A 23325-nucleotide genomic window follows, 5' to 3' on the forward strand; every position below is an offset into this window, starting at 1 on the left:
CCCAGCTAGTATATTATCCAATTCCTTGGCCGGGATTGGTATACGCAAATCTCCTTCCCACTGGAGTCGCAGCCTTTCTAAGGGACATAGGTCATCTGTGTGGGGTGCTCTGTAAAGGCAAGACACTGCTTTGACGGTTCCCGCTGATAAGGCCATATATAGCAAGTCTGCTATGAAGGGGGTTACGTGTTTCCCGTTTACCAATGCTTACGAATGGCTGCAGTCAATGCTCTGTGCAGGAAAAAATGTCCCTGGGGTAATTCGAACTCTGCCCGGAATGTTTAGAACTGTAGCATCTCTGAGTCCCTATACAGGTCACCTACTTTTGTCGCCCCAGCTTTCATCCGGGTCTCTATATCCTACCAGTTCCCCATGTATGGGAGGGCCTTTAGCATATCTAAGGGGATGTCTGGTGAGTATGGGACCCGCACTCCTACTCTCTGCAGTCCTCGGCTCCAGCATTTGATTTGTACTTTAAGCTCTTGAGGGTCTCCTGTCGTCTATCTGTTCACCCTGAGAAATACTCGCAGTAAGTCAGTCAGCGATGTCCTAACCTGTGTAGCAGCATCTATCTGTCGCCACTCTGTTACTATGCTGTGCACTAGCCACTGCAGCTGAGCTGCTATGTAGTAGGTTTCAAAGTTCGGAGCTGTTAGACCTCCTCCGGTCATAGGTCTCTGCATTAGCACAAGTGCAACTCTTCTGTGGCCAGTGCACCAAATAAAGGTCCGAATGTGGGAATCGAGGGCTCTGAAGAATGCTGCTAGGATCCACAGGAGGAGCGTATTAAAGTATTATAGCAGGCGGGTAAGTTCTACCATTTTAAGGAGTGCTATCCTACCGGCTACTGAAAGCGGCAAGGTCCGCCAAAATTCCATAGCTGTGCGCAAGCTACGGTATGCTCTTTCTATGATGCCCTCATATAGGTTTGACCAGTCATAGTAAACGTGGACTACCAGATATGGTAAGCAGTTGCACCAGGTCAATTGGGGTTGACCCGTTTGTGCCACCGGGAATAGCCAGGATTTTGGCCAGCTCACCTAAAGTTCAGATATGGAGCCAAACTTCTCCAGGCGGTTACGGGCTCCAGTCAAGTTTTCGTCTCCCCCTCTTAAAAACAGTAACAGGTCATCAGCATATAATGCTATATGATGATACTCCTATTTGATTTTCAGACCCTCGTATGAGCGCCCCGTTCTGGCTGCTATGCCAATGGGCGCCACAGCCAGGGCAAATAAAAGTGGGTAAGGTGGGCACCCTTGTCTGGTGTCGTGTCCCAATGGCCAACTCAGAGATACTGTCCTCCCTGTGCATACTCTGGCAATAGGTCTAGTGTATAAGAGTCTGGTCCATCTGATGAATCCTTGCCCAGTCCCATACTTCGCAGTACCTTGTATAGGTAGGGCCATTCCAAGCTGTCAAAAGCTTTCTTTATGTCTATGGCAAAAATTGTGGCTTGTTCCTGGTCTTCTACATTTGCCTCTAGTATGATGACATCTAAAATGACATCACTGATGTCACTCTGAGCCCTCAGGACGCAAGGGGACCTCATCGCCACACCAGCAGTGCGCCGACAAGTGAGTTTGCAGAGTGGTGGAAAAAAGGACGTGGCCTCCGACCACCTCTAAGCAATCCCACTGTGTGGGGCTCACTGGAGGTAACAGGTGGGCTAGTTAGCCCCTAAGAACTCTCACCTGCAAAGGGGACTTAATCCTCCAACCAAGAGCACTCCAGGAGGCACGTTTACAGAGTAGTAGAGAAAGGGGGCGGAGCCTCAGGCAAGTTGACGACTTCCTTTTTTATTTTTTTATTGTAGGAAGGGGGGCTGTGTCGTCCTCCTCCCCAACGTCATTTTCTGCTCCTGGGACCCCATCCCTGGGGGCCAAGCCATTTTTTTATTTTGTTTTATTTTAAGGAAGGGGAGCCGTGAGGACCCCCTCCCCATGCTGATTTTGGACTCAGGGGCCCCATCCCCAGGCCGATTTCGGACTCCGGGGACCCCATCCCCTGGGGCCAGGCCATTTAAAAAAGATAAAACAAAGGGAGGGGGTGCCAAGCGGCCCCCCTCCTGGGCCATTTTTGGTTAGAGGACCGCATCCCCCGGAGCATGACCATCTCCTTTGGGACGGCGGGGGAGCCTGAGGGCCCCTACGGTCCGGGCCGGCTCCCGCAGGAGCCGGCTTTGCTTTCTACCCCAAGCAAGCTACTAAGGTGCAGCTCCCCGGGGGTAAAAAGCAAAGTGTGCTCACTTTGAACAAGCATTAGCAAAGTGCTGTAGCTTGTTCAAAGCGACTGCACTTGTGTGCTATAGGAGGGTGGGAGCAGTGCTCCTGCCAACCCATAGCAAACTGCAATGTCCCAGGGGTGGGCATCCCGGGACGCTGCTCGGGGTTGGGGGTCCACAGGTCCATATACGGCTCCAGACAAGGCCTGCGTGGCCCCCCAACCATTTTTATAAGTGCCCCATGGGCATGGGGGGGCTAGAGCCCCACCACACATTATAATTATAATAAAGCCCTGTGGAGGTAGCGGTCCCCAGGGCAGCGGGGGCCGCGAGGCCTCCAGCACTTGAAACTATAAGCCCAGTGGAGGTGGCGGTCTCTGCGGCAGCGGGGGCCTGCGCTGGCGCCCACATCTTTAGGTGTAATTGCCCCCAGGACCTGGCCCACTCAGGAGCCTAAAGTAAAGAAGCACGGGAGCCCGTGCTTCGTTTGTTTTTTTAATTTTCAGCTAGATTCGCAAACAGGAAGAAAGAAAACGAGAGTGACGTGGGAGCCAAACAGTGGTGGAAGATGAAGAGAACTAGAGTCATCGGAGTTGTAATGCATAGTGCAGTCCAAGAGTCTGGGAAAAAAAAGTGAGGAAAGAAGGGTTACGAGACAAAAGTAGGAGAGGGCACAGAAAGATCGAGAGCAATTAAAAGTAAGATATTAGCATGCTTGGAGTGAGGTAGTGAACTTAAACAGAAAGAGTGATAGAGCCATGAGAAATGAGATAAAAACAGTAATTGTATCAAAGCAAGCAATAAAGACCAGTCCATTAAAAAAAAAAATCCAAATCTTATGAGAGAGAAAGGAGCATCTGAGGCAGATGGCAAGAAGGACAGATTTAAGGAAGAATAACTTGAGCCTAAGAGAACAATTTTAGATAGAAAAAAGTGGGCAAAGTCAGAGATTGCAGGGCCCCTTCTTTCTAGCACCTGGATACCCTCCCGGATACCCTCCCGGGTGAGACGCGTGTTATACAAATACTCATAACATAACAATAACAGGGGCCAATGTGATGTTTAGAGCCTGCCAATTAAATTGCCAGCCAACAGATATGTGACTTGGATTGTAATCATAGCATCCCCACAAGACCGAATTAAGTGATGCTGAGCAAAGCATACCTGCTGTGTCTATTCTGTTATTCTGTGCAGCAGAGGAGTGCTTAGAGGCTTAACCAGGGCACAAGTCCTAAATAAAGAAGTGGGGGGACGCTCAAAGACAGGAAGTGACGTCACAACAGGAAGTGACATCACGAAAGGTAAAAACATAGAAGTGGGGAGATGCTCAAAGACATGGAGTGACATCACGACCGGAAGTGAAGTCACGAAAGGTAAAAACAACATAGAGCGTGAAGACGCAGCGGTTATTACATCAAAGTCGCCTGAAAGAGGCTGTTTATGCCTTCGAGAGGCGCATAAAGCCCGAGTCAGATTTACGACATTCCCCGTACATAGGCTCTCTTCCGTTTCGGGTCACCCGAGGTGCCCTGCTGTTTTCCTAGTCAAAATGAACATCGTTTCTGCCAGCTTCCCCAGAATGCCCTGGCCACTGCCAGAATATTTCGTTTTGTTTATTGCAGTTATTACTTTTCTGTAAATCACTCCCTGAGCAACTTTTTGGCAAAAATACACTTTATTCCTCAGCAAGGTCATCTTTGCAGGGGGGACAGTGTCCCCCCGGTAAAATAAGTGGGTGGACGCCATCCACCCGCGTGGTACCCTGACTCACGCCCTGGGGTTGACCAACTCATTGTTTAAACACTGTATGTGCAATGTGTGTATTTTTTACAATATACATTCTCGCAGTGAGCTCAGGGGTGTGGGGAATCTTTGTCTAGTTGGCATATTGTAGTGGTATACCTGTTTTCACTGTACCAAAGGAATCTTAAGAGACCACCAAGCTTGTGTCCTCCTCGGTGTGACCATGGCAAACACTTGCGTACATTGTCTCAAAACTAAGATGCTGAGTAGGCACACCGTTAACACTTCCTCTACCTCTTACCCGGCTTAAGATGGAATACCTCCCAATGTCTTCAAGGTCAAAGTAAATTTCATCGTCGTGCCTCTTTGTCAATTTCTTCTTGGATAGCTCGGGCTGTTGGGACAAAATGGCGGGAGATATATTTCAACCAACAATGGCTGAAGATACCAGCTCAAGCCAGGTCTTCTTCTCGAGTCTGTAGATAGATTTAGTGCAGTGGTGTCCAAAGTAGTGACTGGAGAAATAAAATAGCCCAAACGTAAATTGTTTCATTTTAGATTTCTTATATGTGAATATATATTCAGTTAATAGCCTAAAATCTTGCCCTGTGCTGAATACTCCTACACAATGTAACTGTGTCTAAAGTAGGGCAAGGAGGGAACTTAAGTTTAAGTAAACATTTCATTCTGTTAAACGCACTCAGTTTAAAACACTGGAAATTAGTATTAAATTCCCAGTTTAAGGGTACCCTGTCTGACCAAAGACCCTATACAATGACTCTGTGCAAAGCTTGGAAACTGTCTTTATTAGGTTCCCATACTTATGAAATGGCCCATTTATGTTGCGTAGACCAGAAACTAAACTATCCCTTGTTGCTCAGTAATACATATTAGAATGTTTTCAAAGAAGTGCTCATCTGATGAACATTAAAAGGTTGAAGAACTGAGTAGGCCCCATGAGGATATTAACTCGTGCCTGGTGGTTGCGAAGAAATCTCAGCAGAAAGTGCATTGACCCTCTGAGATGTGGATTCAGAAAAAGGTTATCAGATCAGTCCACATGGCCAAGGACACTGTGTTCCAGCACTGTGTTTGTATTTAATGAATCCACTCTGGGTGCTGTAGTATTTCTAGTTCACATCAACTGAAGTGATTCGACCACAGTTCATTATTGCAGTCGATTGTAGAAGTGGAATCTTGACTAGAATGCTGCGTTCCTGGTTGCAGGAAGTCAGCACAAACAATTCAGTTGTCATAGTCACTGGTTTCAATTGTCTTTATCCCCAGCGATAACATCAAGCCCAGAGGTTGATAGGACAGACACAAGCACAGACCTGTGTTCCAGACTGCTGGCTCACCACAGAACGTTTGAAACACTTGAAAGCTGCCAAGCCAAACATCTGACCTTATTCTCTCATCGCTGGCCTAGTCCGGTGTTAATAAACAATGCAACCCTAAGCCTAGGGTCAGGGTTTTAAGTGAGCTGAAAAACGTAGGGGTATCTAAAGGGGCGTGGTCTATGTATTTAAGGGATGGTTTAAACACTTAAACTACATTTCTGTGTTTTCCACAGTGTACCACCCAACTTATTTTAGTGTCACTCTGAGCTTTCTGTTATTGCATCCAGATATATAACCCAATAGGAGACATACACTTAACACCATGCAGGACTACTGGCTTTGTCAATGGTTGTTAGCTGTTTAAGACAAATGAGTAACAACAATGAATTTGCTGTAAAACATTAATGGAGAAAATTGTATAATTCTGAAATTATGAGACTGTGAATTAAACTTGACTGAGGCCTGTGGAGGGGATTATGCTCCTCAGCGGATCTCAATCACTCCCATTGTGTTCACTCTATTTTCTCTCCACATCTCCTCCATTTTCATACCTAACACCTCTTCTTTTTCCTCTTTGGCACCCTCTTTTCACTCACTCCAGATTGCAGTACCTCACATGAGCTGCACTTCACATCCTTAAATACCCAACGCGCCGCTCACCTGTGCACTATATTTTCTCTGACTTTAGCCTTGTCAATATTTGGACAACTGTGTATCTCCTTCACACACAAAATCCTACACAGAACCATAATAAACTGGCACTACTTTCAGCCTTAATTCCATAGATCTCAATCAATCCTGGCCAGTTATAAGCGCCTGGAAGTGACTCAGTTCAAAGTATGCGCCATAGCAAAGTATCCTGCTACACACAAAAAAAAACAGAAACACAACATACTGAAATAGCAAACACTCAGTGCAAGATTAAGTAGAACCTGTGAAATATAAACAGGAAATACATCGCTGACATGGATTACCTTAACCTTTTTTTTACTTTAATTGTTAAGAAACCGGCTGTGTTTTTGCTTTGACGTTAAGGAGATGAATTTAGGACAGGATAGGCACCTGTTTCAATGTACGTTTTTAAATACTACCTGGTTTGAGAACCAGAGGAACAAGGCCCGCTTAAAGCCCTGCCTAGGGTGACTATCTTCCTCCAGTCATTCGGGAAGCTGTTTCCAGACCTCGCATGCCTAATGTATTCTGGGTGTTGTAGTCTTCTATAATGTCCATTTAAGTAGTTAGACTAACATACCCGAAATTAATGATTTTGTCAGTGTGGATTTCCGGACGGGAGGCAGTGCGTCTTATTTACAAGTCCATGCGCCGCTGGTGCGTCACTTTTCCCCGTATTAAAAGTGATGCACCGGTGGCACAGGGGGCTTGTAAAGACGCCCCAGTGTCCTTAACGACCTGGATTCAGATGGCCGCCCTTCCTTCTCTTTATGCCGCCTCGCTCCCGAGCACCGACCGCTGCGACGGATGGCCGCCAGTGCTCTTCTCCCTATCTCGTTTCATCCAAGTCCAACGTTACTCTCGCTGCTACCGGCCATGACCGCCCGCCGCGGTACTTCTTTCGCACTCACTCACCTCTCCATTCCTGCTCCTCTGGTGTTCTGCCGGACTCGGAAAAGCTGCGGTCAGAGCCAGGACACCAAGAAGCAAGAGACCTCTCAGCGGGGAGACCTTCATCTCCGGCAAAGCACCGGTAACGACCGCGGAGACAGAATTGGGAAGGCGTGGACCCCAGAGGCTGATGTGCTAAACCGACTATCCCAATCCGTGACAACCCAAGTCAACCTCCGCGTCGGGCGGTCTGTTAAATAATTTACATTCTAGCCTTCTTTCGTCGTTTGGCAAGGGCTAGGATGTAGCGTGCCAAAGGCTGGTCGGACACTGACCTGAAGAGCAGTGGTCTTTTCCCGCCCTTTGCACTTGGACCTGTTTACACCATGAACATCCCTCGGTTCAAACCTAAACTACGCACGAAGCTCGCAGAACGAAAATAGCAGAGGGGCTCATTGGAAGGTGTTTACCTAATGAATAGCAGGCCTCGGCTACGTAGAAGTGTATGGAGAGCCATATGTGTCAGTGCTGATCCGGACTTCAAGGTCATTTCACCTTAAAGATGTCCATGAGACTCAATGCAATTTAGAGAATTTGGGGCTAGATGTAGGAACAATATTAATAGTGATTACCAATAGCGATTTTTTGCAAATCGCTATATTGTCATCACTTTTATTAATGTACAAATGGGTTATTTAGCCCCTATTCCCTAAATTACAATTAGTAGTGTGTCGCAAATAGGCCGACTTTTAATATTAATGAGGTCGTTCGCAATATGTGACCAACTATGATTCGTTGCCATCACGGGGAAGGTGGCCTGCTGAAGTCAGCAGACCACTGTGATTGCATTTACAATCATTTATTTTAAGCGCTGTCCATTTTCCTTAAAGGTAAACGGGATGCATTAAAAAAATAAACATTTAAGTTTAGTTTTTTTAAGAGTAGGCAGTGGTCTAGAAATAATTTTTCAAACATTCTCAAAGGAGAAGGGGTCCCTTGGGACTCCTTCCCATTTGTGAATGGGTTAGCACCAACTTTGAGTTAGCAGTGAAGTGTGAATGTTTTGAAACCGCATTTCGGTCGCAAACCATTCGTACATACCAAGGCAAATCGATATTTGAAAGGGCCGCCCTAAACACGCCCCTTCCGAATACCGATTTCCAAACCCAAATTGTTATTCGGTAACAGGTAACTAAATTGTAATTTGGGCTTTATGCATTTGAAAATGCCTTATTGCGTTCACAGGCGGCCCACCTGATTCTGTGAATCTGGACATTTGCAACCTCTACAAGGCTTTGTACATCTAGCCCTTGGTGAGTGCCTCAGAATGCGCTGTAAGCAGATCAAATTCTTTCCAAGTGCAGTTCAGGGGGAGAACCTCCCCTAACATATTTTAATGAATGCCACCAAACTGCATTTTAGAGCACGTTTTAAAAGTTCCAGAATAAAAGCCAGAGATTTTAAAGACAGTGAACACCTTCTGAATGACAGTCCATGGCTAATCTCATACACATTTATTGGAGCCGGGGGAATCCTGGGAATACACTTTCCTCTGCATTGCAAGGGATCACTTTCCTCTGCATTGGCTAGAGAGTTCTCAGAATATGCACCACTGGTGGACACCTCGCATAATTGGGTTGGCTCCAGTAGTTTCCCCACCCGGACCTCATCTGATTCTGGCAAAATAGCCTGCTTATAATTGGTGAATCGACAACAAAATGCCAGCAGGAACCCTGGCTTTCCTGAGGACCTCCCAGAGTTTGTCCCTTGGGACAAGGTCAGTAGCCGCTTGCGAATCTAGAAATGCGACAAATAGCAACCGCAGATCCACATCAACGGCTTTCCATTTTACGGTCAGAAACTGAAGGACCTGGTCAATCGTGCTTGTGTTGGCTATAGCTCCTGCTTGAATGTGTGACAGCGCATTTTTAGAATGTATCCAATCCCAAATTTTTGTCCCAAGTTGTTTGTTATAGGTCTTTTGGATATTGTCAATGAGATTTATAGAACAATAGTTGCCGGTTCCTTGTCTATTTCCCTTTTTAGGTCTCGCACCTGCGAACCGGATCGCGAAAGCAATCCGTCGCTGCGAGACTTATTGTGATCATTTCACTTTTCAAGGACTCAGGGGGAACAGACAAGAGACAAGAGATGTGAACGCGCAGATCTTCTACTTGGATTAGGTCGCGCGCGCGTCAACTGTGAAGAGCATGTCAGTTTCAGTTTTACACGAGCAGTTCTAGATTTTGTTACTTTGTTGCAGTTTTAAAGGCTGGTTGGTGAAGAACATGTCAGTTTCAGTTTTCCCTTGCCAACTGTGTGCAAACAGCTTCTGCATACATTTTTTTAATGTTTTTTTTTAATATGTGTGTGTTTTAATACAAGTGTGTTGAAAAGTGGGTGTTTTCGATAATTAGTCCGTAAAAAAGTGTTTGTGTTTAACTACGATAATAATGTGTGTGTTTTCAATACAATGAGCATGTTAGGAAGTGTTAGTGCTGTACAGTGGAGTGCTGCGTTGTAGAGTGCAGTGCTGTATAGTGGGGTGGTGTGTTGTAGAGTGGACTAGTGTGCTTTGTGGAGTAGTGCATTGTAGAGTGGAGCGCTGCGCTGTAGAGTGGAGCGCTGCGCTGTAGAGAGGAGCGCTGTAGAGTGGAGCGCTGTACAGTGAATCCGGCACTGTAGAGTGGATGCTGCTCTGTAGAGTGGAGCGCTGCGCTGTAGAGCAGAATGCTGGGTTGTGTAGTGTTGCGCTGTAGAGTGGAGTATTGTGCTGTAGAGTGGAGTGTTGCGCTGTAGAGTGGAGTATTGCGCTGTAGAGTGGAGTATTGCGCTGTAGAGTGGAGTGTTGAGCTGTAGAGTGGAGTGTTGCGCTGTAGAGTGGAGTGTTGCGCTGTAGAGTGGAGTGTTGCGCTGTAGAGTGGAGTGTTGCGCTGTAGAGTGGCGTGTTGTGCTGTAGAGTGGCGTGCTGCACTGTAGAGTGGCGTGCTGCACTGTAGAGTGGCGTGCTGCACTGTAGAGTGGCGTGCTGCACTGTAGAGTGGAGCACTGCGCTGTGGAGTGGAGCGCTTTAGAGTGGAGCACTGCGCTGTAGAGTGGAGCGTTGCGCTGTAGAGTGGAGCGCTGCGCTGTAGAGTGGAGCGCTGCGCTGTAGAGTGGAGCGCTGCGCTGTAGAGTGGAGCGCTGCGCTGTAGAGTGGAGAGCTGCGCTGTAGAGTGGAGCGCTGCGCTGTAGAGTAGAGCGCTATAGAGTGGAGCGCTATAGAGTGGAGCGCTGTAGAGTGGAGCGCTGCGCTGTAGAGTGGAGCGCTGCACTGTAGAGTGGAGCGCTGCACTGTAGAGTGAATGCTGCACTGTAGAGTGGAGCACTGCACTGTACAGCAGAATGCTGCGTTGTCTAGTGTTGCGCTGTAGAGTGGAGCGCTGCGCTGTAAAGTGGAGCGCTGCGCTGTAGAGTGGAGCGCTGCGCTGTAGAGTGGAGCGCTGCGCTGTAGAGTGGAGCGCTGCGCTGTAGAGTGGAGCTCTATACTGGGGAGTTCTGTGCTGTAGAGTGGAGTGCTGCGTTGTGTAGTGCTGCACTGTAGAGTGGAGCGCTGCGCTGTAGAGTGGAGAGCTGTGCTATAGAGTGCTGCGCTGTAGAGTGGAGCGCTGCGCTATAGAGTGCTGCGCTGTAGAGTGGAGTGCTGCGCTGTAGAGTGGAGCGCTGCGCTATAGAGTGCTGCGCTGTAGAGTGGAGTGCTGCGCTGTAGAGTGGAGTGCTGCGCTGTAGAGTGGAGCGCTGTAGAGTGGAGCGCTGCGCTGTAGAGTGGAGCGCTGCGCTGTAGAGTGGAGTGCTATACTGCGAAGTTCTGTGCTGTAGAGGGGACTGCTGCGTTGTAGAGTGGAGTGTTGCGCTGTAGAGTGGAGCGCTGCGCTGTAGAGTAGAGCGCTGTAGAGTGGAGCGCTGTGCTGTAGAGTGGAGCGCTGCGCTGTAGAGTGGAGCGTTGCAGTGTAGCGTGGAGCGCTGCGCTGTAGAGTGCAGCGCTGCGCTGTAGAGTGGAGCGCTGCGCTGTAGAGTGAATGCTGCGCTGTAGAGTGAATGCTGCGCTGTAGAGTGGAGCGCTGCGCTGTAGAGCAGAATGCTGCTTTGTGTAGTGTTGTGCTGTAGAGTGGAGCGCTGCGCTGTAGAGTGGAGCGCTGCGCTGTAGAGTGGAGCACTGCGCTGTAGAGTGGAGCGCTGCGCTGTAGATTGGCGTGCTGCGCTGTAGAGTGAGTGCTGCTCTGTAGAGTGGAATGCTGCGCTGTACAGTGGTGTGCTAAATTGGGAAGGTCTGCGCTGTAAAGTGGAGTGTTGTGTTGTGTAGTGCTGCGCTGTAGAGTGGAGCACTGCGCTGTGGCGCGCTGCGCTGTAGAGTGGCGCGCTGTACTGCAGACTGGAACGCTGCGCTGTAGAGTGGAGTGTTGCGCTGTAGAGTGGAGTGTTGCGCTGTAGAGTGGAGCGCTGCGCTGTAGAGGAGCGCTGCGCTGTGGAGTGGAGTGGAGCGCTGCGCTGTAGAGTGGAGCGCTGCGCTGTAGAGTGGAGCGCTGCGCTGTAGAGTGGAGCGCTGCGCTGTAGAGTGGAGCGCTGCGCTGTAGAGTGGAGCGCTGCGCTGTAGAGTGGAGGGCTGCGCTGTAGAGTGGAGCGCTGCGCTGTAAAGCAGAATGCTGCGTTGTGTAGTCTTGCGCTGTAGAGTGGAGCGCTGCGCTGTAGAGTGGAGCGCTGCGCTGTAGAGTGGAGCGCTGCGCTGTAGAGTGGAGCGCTGCGCTGTAGAGTGGAGCGCTGCAGAGTGGAATGCTGCGCTGTACAGTGGTGTGCTAAATTGGGAAGGTCTGCGCTGTAAAGTGGAGTGTTGTGTTGTGTAGTGCTGCGCTGTAGAGTGGAGTGTTGCGCTGTAGAGTGGAGTGTTGCGCTGTAGAGTGGAGTGTTGCGCTGTAGAGTGGAGTGTTGCGCTGTAGAGTGGAGTGTTGCGCTGTGGAGTGTTGCGCTGTAGAGTGGCGTGTTGCGCTGTAGAGTGGCGTGTTGTGCTGTAAAGTGGAGTGTTGAGCTGTAAAGTGGAGTGTTGCGCCGTAGAGCGGCGTGCTGCGCTGTAGAGTGGAGCGCTGTGGAGTGGAGCGCTATAGAGTGGACCGATGCGCTGTAGAGTGGAGCGCTGCACTGTAGAGTGGAGCGCTGCGCTGTAGAGTGGAGCGCTGCGCTGTAGAGTGGAGCGCTGCACTGTAGAGTGGAGCGCTGCGCTGTAGAGTGGAGCGCTGCGCTGTAGAGTGGAGCGCTGCGCTGTAGAGTAGAGTGGAGCGCTGCGCTGTAGAGTAGAGTGGAGCGCTGCGCTGTAGAGTAGAGTGGAGCGCTGCGCTGTAGAGTAGAGTGGAGCGCTGCGCTGGAGGGTAGAGTGGAGCGCTGCGCTGTAGAGTAGAGTGGAGCGCTGCGCTGTAGAGTAGAGTGGAGCGCTGCGCTGCGCTGTAGAGTGGAGCACTGCGCTGTAGAGTGGAGCGCTGCGCTGTAGAGTGGAGCGCTGCGCTGTAGAGTGGAGCGCTGCGCTGTAGAGTAGAGTGGAGCGCTGCGCTGTAGAGTAGAGTGGAGCGCTGCGCTGTAGAGTGGAGTGCTGCGCTGTAGAGTGGAGTGCTATACTGGGGAGTTCTGTGCTGTAGAGTGGAGTGCTGCGTTGTGTAGTTCTGCACTGTAGAGTGGAGCGCTGCGCTGTAGAGTGGAGCGCTGCACTGTAGAGTGGAGCGCTGCGCTGTAGAGTGGAGCGCTGCGCTATAGAGTGGAGCGCTGCGCTATAGAGTGGTGCGCTGCGCTGTAGAGTGGAGCGCTGCGCTGTAGAGTGGAGTGCTATACTGGGAAGTTCTGTGCTGTAGAGTGGAGTGTTGCGCTGTAGAGTGGAGTGTTGCGCTGTAGAGTGGAGTGTTGCGTTGTAGAGTGGAGCTCTGCGCTGTATAGTGAGTGCTGCTCTGTAGAGTGGAATGCTGCGCTGTACAGTGGTGTGCTAAATTGGGAAGGTCTGCGCTGTAAAGTGGAGTGTTGCGTTGTGTAGTGCTGCGCTGTAGAGTGGAGCACTGCGCTGTGGCTTGCTGCGCTGTAGAGTGGCGCGCTGTGCTGCGGACTGGAACGCTGCGCTGTACAGTGGTGTGCTAAATTGGGAATGTCTGCGCTGTAAAGTGGAGTGTTGTGTAGTGCTGCGCTGTAGAGTGGAGCACTGCGCTGTAGAATGGAGCACTGCGCTGTACAGTGGAGCACTGCAATGTAGAGTGGAGCAGTTCGCTGTAGAGTGGAGCACTGTACTGTAGAGTGGAGCGCTGCGCTGTAGAGTGGAGCGCTGTAGAGTAGAGTGCTGGGCTATGAATTGCTACACTGTAGACTGGGGTGCTGCGTTTTGTAATGCTGCGCTGTAGAGTGGAGCGTTGCGCTGTAGAGTGAATGCTGCACTGTAGAGTGAATGCTGCGCTGTAGAGTGGAAGAAAGACAATGGTCCTTGACATAAAAATTGACGGTTACAATAATTATAGGCAACACTGTGCACTATAATGACCACAGAAAAGTCCAGCCGGACTTATAATTTATTCAATAGTTAAGTATATTAATATGAAGAAAACAGTCAAACAGTGGGACACAATCCTGTATCCACAATGCTATACATACCTTAAGACAATACAAACATATAGGGTGTTTCAGGCATGAAAAAAAGGTGGAGCAAGAAGGAGAAAATGTACAATGCACTTGCTTCACATATGTGGGGAACAAAACAAATTGAGGCACATAATAGTGAACTAGTGTTAAGCCCACATATCATGTCGACGGCGTTTCGATCCAGTCAGAGGTAGTGGATCATCATCAGGACAACCATTGTCTGCCTGAAATTAAGCCTGTAAAAACATGGACAAGGGGAACATATAACAAAGAATTAACCTTTCGTGTAACACTAGAATTATTCTAAGTTCGGACTCATTCCATACTATTAAGGTGTTACTGGATCATTCCTGTGAGGGAAGTGTCAAGCAACCTGTGCGGAGCATCCACGGCCCAGTGTGTTCACTACATGCGAAAGGGACAGAAGTGTGAGGTCGTGGTAGACTTATTTCATGTGTCTATCGTATACCAGGTGAGTGGTAAGGGATGGTTCTGTGGTAGGCTTATTACATGTGTTTAAACTGCGTACATGTAACTCGGACATTATTAATTTTTCTTTAAAAGGACTTAGAACATTAGGTGTGTTTTAAATAGCCTTTAAAAATAACTACAATTCTTCTGAACAAAAAATTTTAAGTTATCATTCTCTTTATGTGTTGCAGTTTACGCTTTCACGACTGCAAAATACATAAAGAAACACAAAATAAAAGCTCAAACAACTGAAAGGTATATTAGCAATTCCATCCTATTCATTAAGTGCTTTTGCAATCTCACTTAAACAAAATAACTTCACATTCTCATTATTATTCTGTATTGCAGTCTATGACCACGCAGTTTTTAAATCACAAACAGTCTTACAAACCAACTAATGCTCAAATTAATATGCCATATTGTTAGAAAAGTACAATTCATTTACACGTTATTAATACTTATTACGTATACACTGTTCTATAACTAATCTACATTGCACATTCCTTTACAGTGTGCGCGCATCTTACTACAGCATGCGCCCTCACAGCGTGCACCTCTAGACAGTGTGCACCATTTTATAGTGCAAATTTCCTACAATGCCCACCCCTCTACAATGCGCACCTTACTACAATACTTATTCCTCTACAGCGTACATCCTGTTACAGTGCACAGCCTTGTTAAATGACGCTAATATTGCCACTCAAAGGGTCACACACAAGCACACAGTAAATGCAGACACAAAAAGCACACAATAAATCCATACGTGTCCAGAAGTGTGGCGCATAAGCAAGCTGGAGACATGGCTTCAGACAGAAGGGGGTGGGGATTGCACCCCTCGGTTTCGGCACTGGAGCGCCATTTCCATGCCTTATCCGAAAGTCCGACCAACGGTTCACCTGCTCTCCTCACCGCGCTTGTACCCGGGCGCAGGGTTGTCGTGGGCAAGGCAGCGGCCGCCCGAGTGGCGTGTGCTAGCGCCGCAAGGAGCCTGTTGGTGCGGGCCCCCACGGTGCCACCCATCCCCGCGATCCCACACGGGTGCGGCGGTATCCACAGGGAGCAGGGGTCGTGGACCAGGCCCAGATAACTGAGGCGATGTTGCTTGAAAGCGAAGTGCGTCACTGGGCCCAGGCACGTGCCGGCGGGAGAGGAGCCGCGTGCACACCGTCAGGGCCCCAGGACCACGCCGGCGCCGTATCACGTGACGCAAGAGCCCCTTCCTGGAGACCGTTAAGAGCAGCCTAGTGCGCAAAGCAAGGGCCCAAGGACAGCCCCATCTTGGAGACCGTTGGTGTGGTGTCGTGGTCAGAATCTCGAGGCCCACGGCCCTTTACACTGTACCCCACAGTCTGGAGTTAGCAGGTGCCCCGCCGTTATTTTCGTACAGAATTAGTTTGTGAAACATCCCCTGATCTAATCTTGTTAGCGTAATCACTAATAGCTGTCGTTACATGACAACATTTTAGAACAGGTGGGAGAGTACTGAAGAAAAACCGGAGGAATGTATTTTTCCCGTGGACTTATTTAAACAGAAGACATTTTAAGCGAGAGCTAGCTTCAAACAAGCATTTGCAATGCAATAGGTCTCGCAATTACTAGAGTTTGAGCTATTGGCTTTGTAAATGACAATGCCTTTTATTTACTTGTTGATTTTTAAAACAAATAAAAAGCATTGTTATTTACAATGCCAATAGCTTAAACTCACAAATGCGAGACCTATTGCATATGGTCAGGTTTAAACTGGGGTGGCTTGGTGAGCAAAAGAATGATGGATTTAACCCAGATCTCCTGACTGGGGGTGAATATTTTGATTTGTTCTGCATTCCATCCTTCAATTGTGTGTCTTTTGCTAGTGAGTAGAGAACCTTGCGTCTGATATTTATACAGCTCCTTTAGTAGTGAACAGAGAGACCATGCTTTTGTTAAATTCTCATTGCGCTTGCACTAGTGAGTAGAGAAATCTTGCGTCTGTTATATTCGTACAGCTCCTCCGGTAGTGAGGGGAGAGACTGTGCTTTTTTAGACGCTCACAGCCCATGCACTAGTGAGTAGAGAGGCATTGTGTCTGATATTCGTACAGCTCCTCCAGTCATGAGCAGAGAGACCTTGCTTTGTTGGATTCTCACAGGCCTTGCACTAGTGAATAGAGAGATCTTGCTTATGTTATATTCATACAGCTCATGATTGTTTACATGAATATGGGAGCTTTACTTCAGCTTAAGGCTCGTGTTTTCTCTCCTTGTGCCTACCTTTGTTGAGAAGGTGTACGGAAAGAGGTTTGTACATCCTGTGTTGCGTTTATGTACTGATAGAAAAGTTACTAGCAATATAGGGCTAGGGATGCTAATCAACTGGACGTTTTGAATTTTTCAGCTGGCCAGGTTGTGATGCGATGTTTTGTGCTGTAGCAATGTCGTAGTTTTGTCTAAATTGTCGGTTTCCAGGTGTGAAAAAAAAATTAAATTTCAACTGTATACATGATTTTTTATTTAAAATAAAAAATCCAGAGCAAAGCTAACGACATTTCTAGATGCTGTGCTGATCCAAACCACCTGCTATACACTATGCACTTGTAAAGTGAAACAAGGATAATGTGCTGCATAAATAAATACTTATAAGGTCCCAAAGGCGAGACCTATTGGCTATGCCAATGCTTGTTGTAGAAAGGGATGATTTCAGCCTCTTTCCAAGAACTGGGTATGAGGACACCTGTTGCTATCGCGTTGGACAAAAGATTAATATAAGGGCCCCAAATCAAAGGTTCAGAGATGTAGATGTCAGAGAGGATTCTATCAAGACCAGGGTCATTCCCCATCTTCTGCCCATGAAGCACATTAAGGGCTTTTTCTTCTGTAAAGACCTCTGGCTCCCCTCCTATATTCATTGTAGTAGACAAGGCCTCAGGCTATGGATACTCTCCTCAAGCATTGACTCTGCATAGAGTGTTGTAAAGTGCCTGAACCACTTCCCCGCAGAGATATGGTATTCAGTTGGAGCATGATCTCTGCGTCTACTGTGAGCAACCAAATGCCACAACAATCTGGTGCCCTTTCCATTCACTTATTTCAGCAGGTCTTCCCAAATCATGGCTTCCCACTGGATATTACTAGTCTTAATTACCTTGGCATAATTCCATCTAGAACAAGTGATATCAGATCTCACATTACTTTTTAGGGCTTTCACCAAGTCAATTTTAGTCACTCTACAGTGGTGATCAAACTATTCATTCATTTTGGGAGCACTATTGCGGGTTTTAGCCTCTTTCACAAATAATGTTTTTAAGCTTGAAAACGAATCTTGGTGTATAGCCATAATCTGGGGAGATACAGAATCCAGGTTTAAGTTTTGGGAATGCTACACTGACAGTACAATAGATCTCCTTCACAATATTCTCAGAATTATAAATGTCCACCCATTTCACATTTCGCCTGTTACTGTTCAGGGCTGTTGCGTTAGAAGTTGATGTCTCAGGATAGATCCTTCATTTGGGACCCCTTCATACTGAGTATAAGAGGAAAGTGGACGCTATTTTGGCGATCAATAACCTCAATTTCAGCCCTCTTATTCCAAATCCTGACATCTAACAATATATGATGGTTACTTTTGTAAACCCCCCTCTTGAAAGTTGGTTTGGCTCTAAAATCCGAAGTACATGCTCTTAAACCATGGGATACAACTATTTCTGCTACCTGTAAGGCAGCAGGGCTCATTTTGACATACTTCCTGAGATTAGATTCTGGGGAATTCTCCAACATTCATCTTCGAGCCTGTACAGCTCTGACAATGGTGTATAGGGCTTGAAGCAGGTATTGAAGTCGCCTGCGATCACTATGTGAGGCCCTTTCCCATAATCTTCTTGCAGTATGTACAAGGTTTTCGGTGTTTGAGAAGGTGTATTAAAAGGTGAAGATCAATTATAAATGTTTACCAAATATTAAGGGGTTAATGACCTTGGGATCAGTTTGAGTGCAAGAAGATCTATGGAATCAATATCAATAACCTTAATTGATCAATTGAGGGATGTTTTAATCCATATAATGAGTCCTCCTAAGGGGCTATATACTTTGGCAGGTGTGGTTTCAATACTGTAAGAAGTAAAACCCTGTCTATAGACCTTATTTATCGTCGAGGTCTTGTAAAAAATGCAGATTTGGAACTTGTCAATTAAACTTCCCCATGCAGCATCGGCCAGTTTAAGTTTATGTCTGGCTATGTTCGAGCTTACTAACTGTATGTTAGCTCTAACGTATTGTGATATGGATTTTGTGCTTGGCTGAATATTGGACATATCAAAGGCGGTCTCACAAGTTATGACATAGTTCCTTGAGACAATAGGATTACAGATAATCCCTACCCTATCAATGCAGGCAGCATTCACTCTAGACCTATTAATAGTCTGTGTAAAAAGATCAGAAGCTGCAGGGGTTTTATCAACTACTAGAGGGACAGAGGGGTTATGCAGTCAATCGACAGCATCCAGACCACTGTCTACAGGATGAGCTGGTGGGGCTCTACCTTTTGGACCCTCACTACACCTCGTACTACTGCTATCGAAGTCCTCTTTTCCCATGTCCTTACCATCCTTTGGGGGCCTCAGTTTAAGGCAAATTTTGGACCCTTCCGGAGGGGAAGTGCACAGGTCTAAGGAGATCAAGCCCTCTACCAGTTCTGGGGTTACAAGTTAATCTCAAAAGAGTCCCATCCACCCTCCTACAATGAAAAACACCTCACATATACAATATCAGAATATACAATCGAATAACAATGTCTGACATTTCTGATCCAATATACCACCTTGTTCTTTAAGGAGTCTCTGACTTCTATGGTGCTAGGATGTAGCTTGAGAACCTTTAGCATAAAAACAAAATGGCCCATTTGGGGTCACAAAGTGCTCAAGTCCCTATTGAATTGGAGGGCTTTAAAATGCATGTAGCAATTGAGCACAAGATTCATTGGGACCATGCCGGTCATCGATATAGATCGTGGAGGCAGAGTGGAAGCTGGATCTATCCCCATGTGGGAGATCAGAGCTTTGGATGAGTGCTTTGGTGGATACTGCAGCCGGAGTGGTGGTGTATCAGTACTATTGATATACAGACAACACAGCTGGTCAATACTTCTATAGCCTCTTGGGGGCCGCTTAGGAAGTACTCAGGGAAGATCTTTGTAGGCTACAGAACAAGACATGGTAGTAGGGAAACTTAAAAGCCCCAGTGTTGGTAAGGAGGAGGCACTAGAATATCCCCCTGATAATTTAGCAAAAGTACATACTACAATTAGCATCACAAGTTTTAAGTCACCTATCTCATCCCTCAGTACTTTAATAAGACTAACTGCCTCTTCCAAATATGAGGGACTAGGACCGGGTGCAGGAATAACAGAGGGAGATGTCGAGGAAGAAGTTTGGGATTGGGTAGCAGGGAAATAATCTAGTTGTACAGGCTTGTACCTGTTTGAACATGAAACATTAGGTATTGCTTGTGTAAACCCACTATTTATAATAGTTAGGCTCTTCTGAGACCAGGAGCAAGGCATTGCTCCTTGGATTGAGAGAAATCTACAACAGTGTGGTCTTGGAGTGACTTTGGCTTCTTTTTTAATATTTCCGCCACCTCCTTTGGGGCACATTTCATTGCTGTGGGTGTTGGTTTTTATAATGCTTTCCACCTCTTCGATTAAAGTATCAATATCCCTGGCCAAACAGTTTGCGGCTGCGTTCTCAGTATGTTTTGGATAGTTCAGTTCGGTGGGAGCACCTGAGGGGCTAGTTGTAGCCTTCCTTTTCCCCAGGTTAGAAAATAGGTAAGGAAGTGGCGATAGCTGAATAAGCCCTGACACCATCAAGGCTATCGCAAACAAGGAAAAGAATGCTAATAGGGCTAGAGTACCATAGATCTTAATGTCTTCAAAATTCCCAGACATGAACCAAGGGGTATGGCCCTGCCCTGCCTTAGTCTGTCTTTGACGGGCTTAGATGGTGCTGTCCTTGGCCCGGGTTGTGAGAAGGCTCGGCCAATGCCGCGGGTGCTGGAAATGCGCTATATTGCGCCCACAACAAGCAGCGGGTGCGATGGTAGGTAGGGGCTCCTTTCTGCCCCAAGGTATGCTGAGAGTGGTAATCCCCCTGCTTCTGTCGCCAACAGTCTCATAGGATAGGACTCATTTATGGCTCGGAAAACCAGGATCAGTTGCTTGTAAATGGCTCTATTTCTTTCCACAATCAGATTGCTTTGTGGAGGAGTTGTGAGGTAGATGTGTGTCCTGGGAGATTAAAGAGGGTTTGTGTAGCAAAACATAGTATATTATGCAGTGATGTACACAAATATTAGGGGAGGCCTGTAAACAGGGAATTAAAGTTGTCAAGTTTGCTATGTTTAAGCAAGGAGCTCAGTGACTTGCCTCTGTGAAAGGAAATCTTTGGTCATATTTTCCGTATATCCAGTAACTGAGATGTGCCTATGGTATTCCACCTCAATATCGACTGCAAAAATATCATGACACCAGTATATTGTGTAAAAAATATTGAGGACCAAAATATCAAGGAGGTGAAATTATATAGGTAGCTAATCATCAAGGTACATATATATGGAGTTAAATCAAGTAAATCTATACTTATCTTATAACTAATTTCCGGGATATTTTTAACCTCCATACTATTGAGACAATATTCCAGTACCACAATATGTTTGCTGACATACATCCATGGCTGGAATGGTTGTGTTTGTTTTGTAGTCTTCCATGTTCATTGACATATTTCTGCAGAGGATGCTGTGGTCATGGTTTCTTGAGGAAAGTGATTAGGGTACCAAGGGAGGGTGGCAAGTGCTCAGGTATCAGGAAAATAGATGATTTCAGTTTTTCATGAGTGTAACATTATTGAGCAATTTGTCATCTCTTGTTGAATGGGTGTAATGCATTTAGGGATCCAGGTCTGAACAAGTAAAGTAAATTTATGAAATGATGAAAACATGATTTGAGCATTGTCTGCATGGCAATAATACGAGAAACCAAAGTGTGTAAAGATATTGCCAAAAAATGAGGAGTAAAATGAGATTAGAAGGGTGTCCAGTATAGCATCTTTTCCAGCCTGGGTATCCACCAATGACCATGCCACACAAGGAGCATAGTATTAAACATCTGTATTCTTTTGTGTGTAACCATGAACTTAACATTCTAAATCAGCCATTATTGCATTCCACTCTAACGCCTCCGTCATAGCTCTACTGAGTCCATCAGAAGCCAAAAGGGTTCCTTCATTGCTTGCTCCCAAGACACTACATCTCCTCCTCTGTTAAATGAAAAATTAAATGTTTTTATAAAATATATATGTATATATATATATATATATATATATATATATATATATATATATATATATATATATATATATATATATATATATATATATATATATATATTTAAATATATAGATAGATTGATATTATTTAACAAATTTGCGAAGCACACCACTTTCAGTTTGTTATTTAGCATTACTCAGGCATCATCCTTTTTTTTAACGTGTTTCAGCGAGGCCTTTGTCACGGTTAGTGAGTCCCTTGTTTGTTTCACTATTTATACCATACACATACTGCCTGTTATGAGGCATTGTGGCAAACATAGTATTTTAAACAATCAATACATGATTATCTGTATATACACTATTTACAAAAGTCGTCAGTTTCAAAGTTTAGTTCATATTGTAGTTATTTTACAAGCTGTATCAAACTGTTCAAATTAATTCAATAACTTTTTGTCACAAGATTGCACTTTCGTGTCTTGTTTAGTACAACACCTGGGATAGTTGTTATGTTCAACAAAACTTTACACAGTTTGTTTTGTGTATCATTATCTGTTTAGTACATATATTTATACATACCTATACACACACACAATTAAACTCTTCAATCAAACTTCTTGGCATTTTAATTGTTCAACCTGATCTTATGACTGGAAAATGAGAACTGTCACAATCAATGTCCAGGATTTGAGTTGATGGTGAAGAGGTAATAGTAGTCACTGGTTCATCAGACTGAGTCTCTTCTTTAACACATAGATCTGATGAATGAGGAATGAAATGGCAACAGTGAGAAGAGTCTCTGGTAATAGACTTTCCAGGGTGCTGGGCAGTCGCCATGTGTCCCTTGGAAGATCCTACTTGAAAAGGTTCTGCATCAAATGGAGCATCAGAATATATTTTTAGCAGCACTCAATCTCCTCTATTAAAGACAATGTCCTTCACATTTCGTCTTTAGTCAGCATACGCTTTCATCTTTTGTTTCTGAACCAAGTCCTTCTCACATATTGCATTCTCGATTTTCTCTCTCTGATTGGTCCACTGAGGTATCTTGGTTGTTTTTGTTCTCATTAACACGAATATTGCAGGATTTTCACATGTGGTCGAGTGAGGTGTTGACTGATACGCTCTTAAGGTAGGATTTAGCAACGTTTTAAAATTGAGCTGTTCTTTTGCATATTCAGAAAACACTCAACTAGTCTTTTGGCCTGCGGCTACAGAGGTGTAATCCTCTAATGCTTTATACTCAGATGCTCTAAGAAATCTTTAAGCTTACGACTATTAAATGGCAGGCCATTGTCAGATTTCAACACAGCCGGAGCACTCCATTTCACAAATATGCTATCTAGTCTCTCAAAGACTCGCTCTTGAGTGGTAGATGAGAGATTTGTGAAATGGAGTGCTCCGGCCGTCTTGAAATCTGACAATAGCCTGCCATTTAATAGTCGTAAGCTTAAAGATTTCTTAGTGCATCTGAGTATAAAGCATTAGAGGATTACACCTCTGTAGCCGCAGGCCAAAAGACTAGTTGAGTGTTTTCTGAATATGCAAAAGAAAGCAGTGCATTGTGCTACGATTGATATAAGCCACAGCAGAAATGTTGTCCATTTTCAGAACAAATGACCTCCCTTGAAGGGAATGTTTGAAGCTCATAAGAGCATATAAACCAGCTGTCAATTCCAGAAAATGTATGTGCTGAGAAGATTCCATCAGGGTCCACACCCCGCCGGTGTTCTGGTCTTGCAAACGTGCACCCCAGCCATGAAGGCTGGCATCTGATTCTAGGATAAAATCCGGGGATGAACCGAAGATAGCTTTGCCGTTCCAGGCATCTAAGTTCTCCAGCCACCAAAAGAGCTCCACTCTGGCATCTGGGTCCAGAGAGACAAGATCTCCGTACCAGAGACCTGAATTGAGCGCTTTCCTCTTTATTCTCTGAAGTGCGCGGTAATTTAGAGGACTGGGAAAGATGGCCTGGATAGAAGAAGAAAGAAGGCCAAGAAGTCTGGCTAGTTCGCGGAGGGTTAAAGATTCTTGTTTTAAGACAG

The 23325-nt window shown here is 46.1% G+C and overlaps 1 protein-coding gene across 2 annotated transcripts in view; it reads right to left on the bottom strand.

Moving 5' to 3' along the window:
• The window catches only part of LOC147685094 (uncharacterized), a 78409-nt gene extending 71306 nt beyond the window's left edge, over nucleotides 1-7103 (bottom strand). Inside the window, exons 1-2 of one of the 2 annotated variants that reach the window (XM_086940976.1) lie at nucleotides 6895-7100; nucleotides 4269-4361 (exon numbers count right to left, since the gene is read on the bottom strand). In XM_086940976.1, the coding sequence (XP_086797102.1) occupies nucleotides 4269-4361; nucleotides 6895-6996 (195 nt within the window). In that variant the 5' untranslated portion in view covers nucleotides 6997-7100. Of the gene's footprint in view, nucleotides 1-4268; nucleotides 4362-6894 lie in introns of both variants that reach the window. The other variant, XM_086940977.1, reaches the window with a different exon arrangement.
• Nucleotides 7104-23325: the final 16222 nt, after the last annotated feature.

The sequence above is a fragment of the Lissotriton vulgaris genome, chromosome 10 (genome assembly GCF_964263255.1).
Source record: "Lissotriton vulgaris chromosome 10, aLisVul1.2, whole genome shotgun sequence".
NCBI lineage: Eukaryota > Metazoa > Chordata > Amphibia > Caudata > Salamandridae > Lissotriton > Lissotriton vulgaris.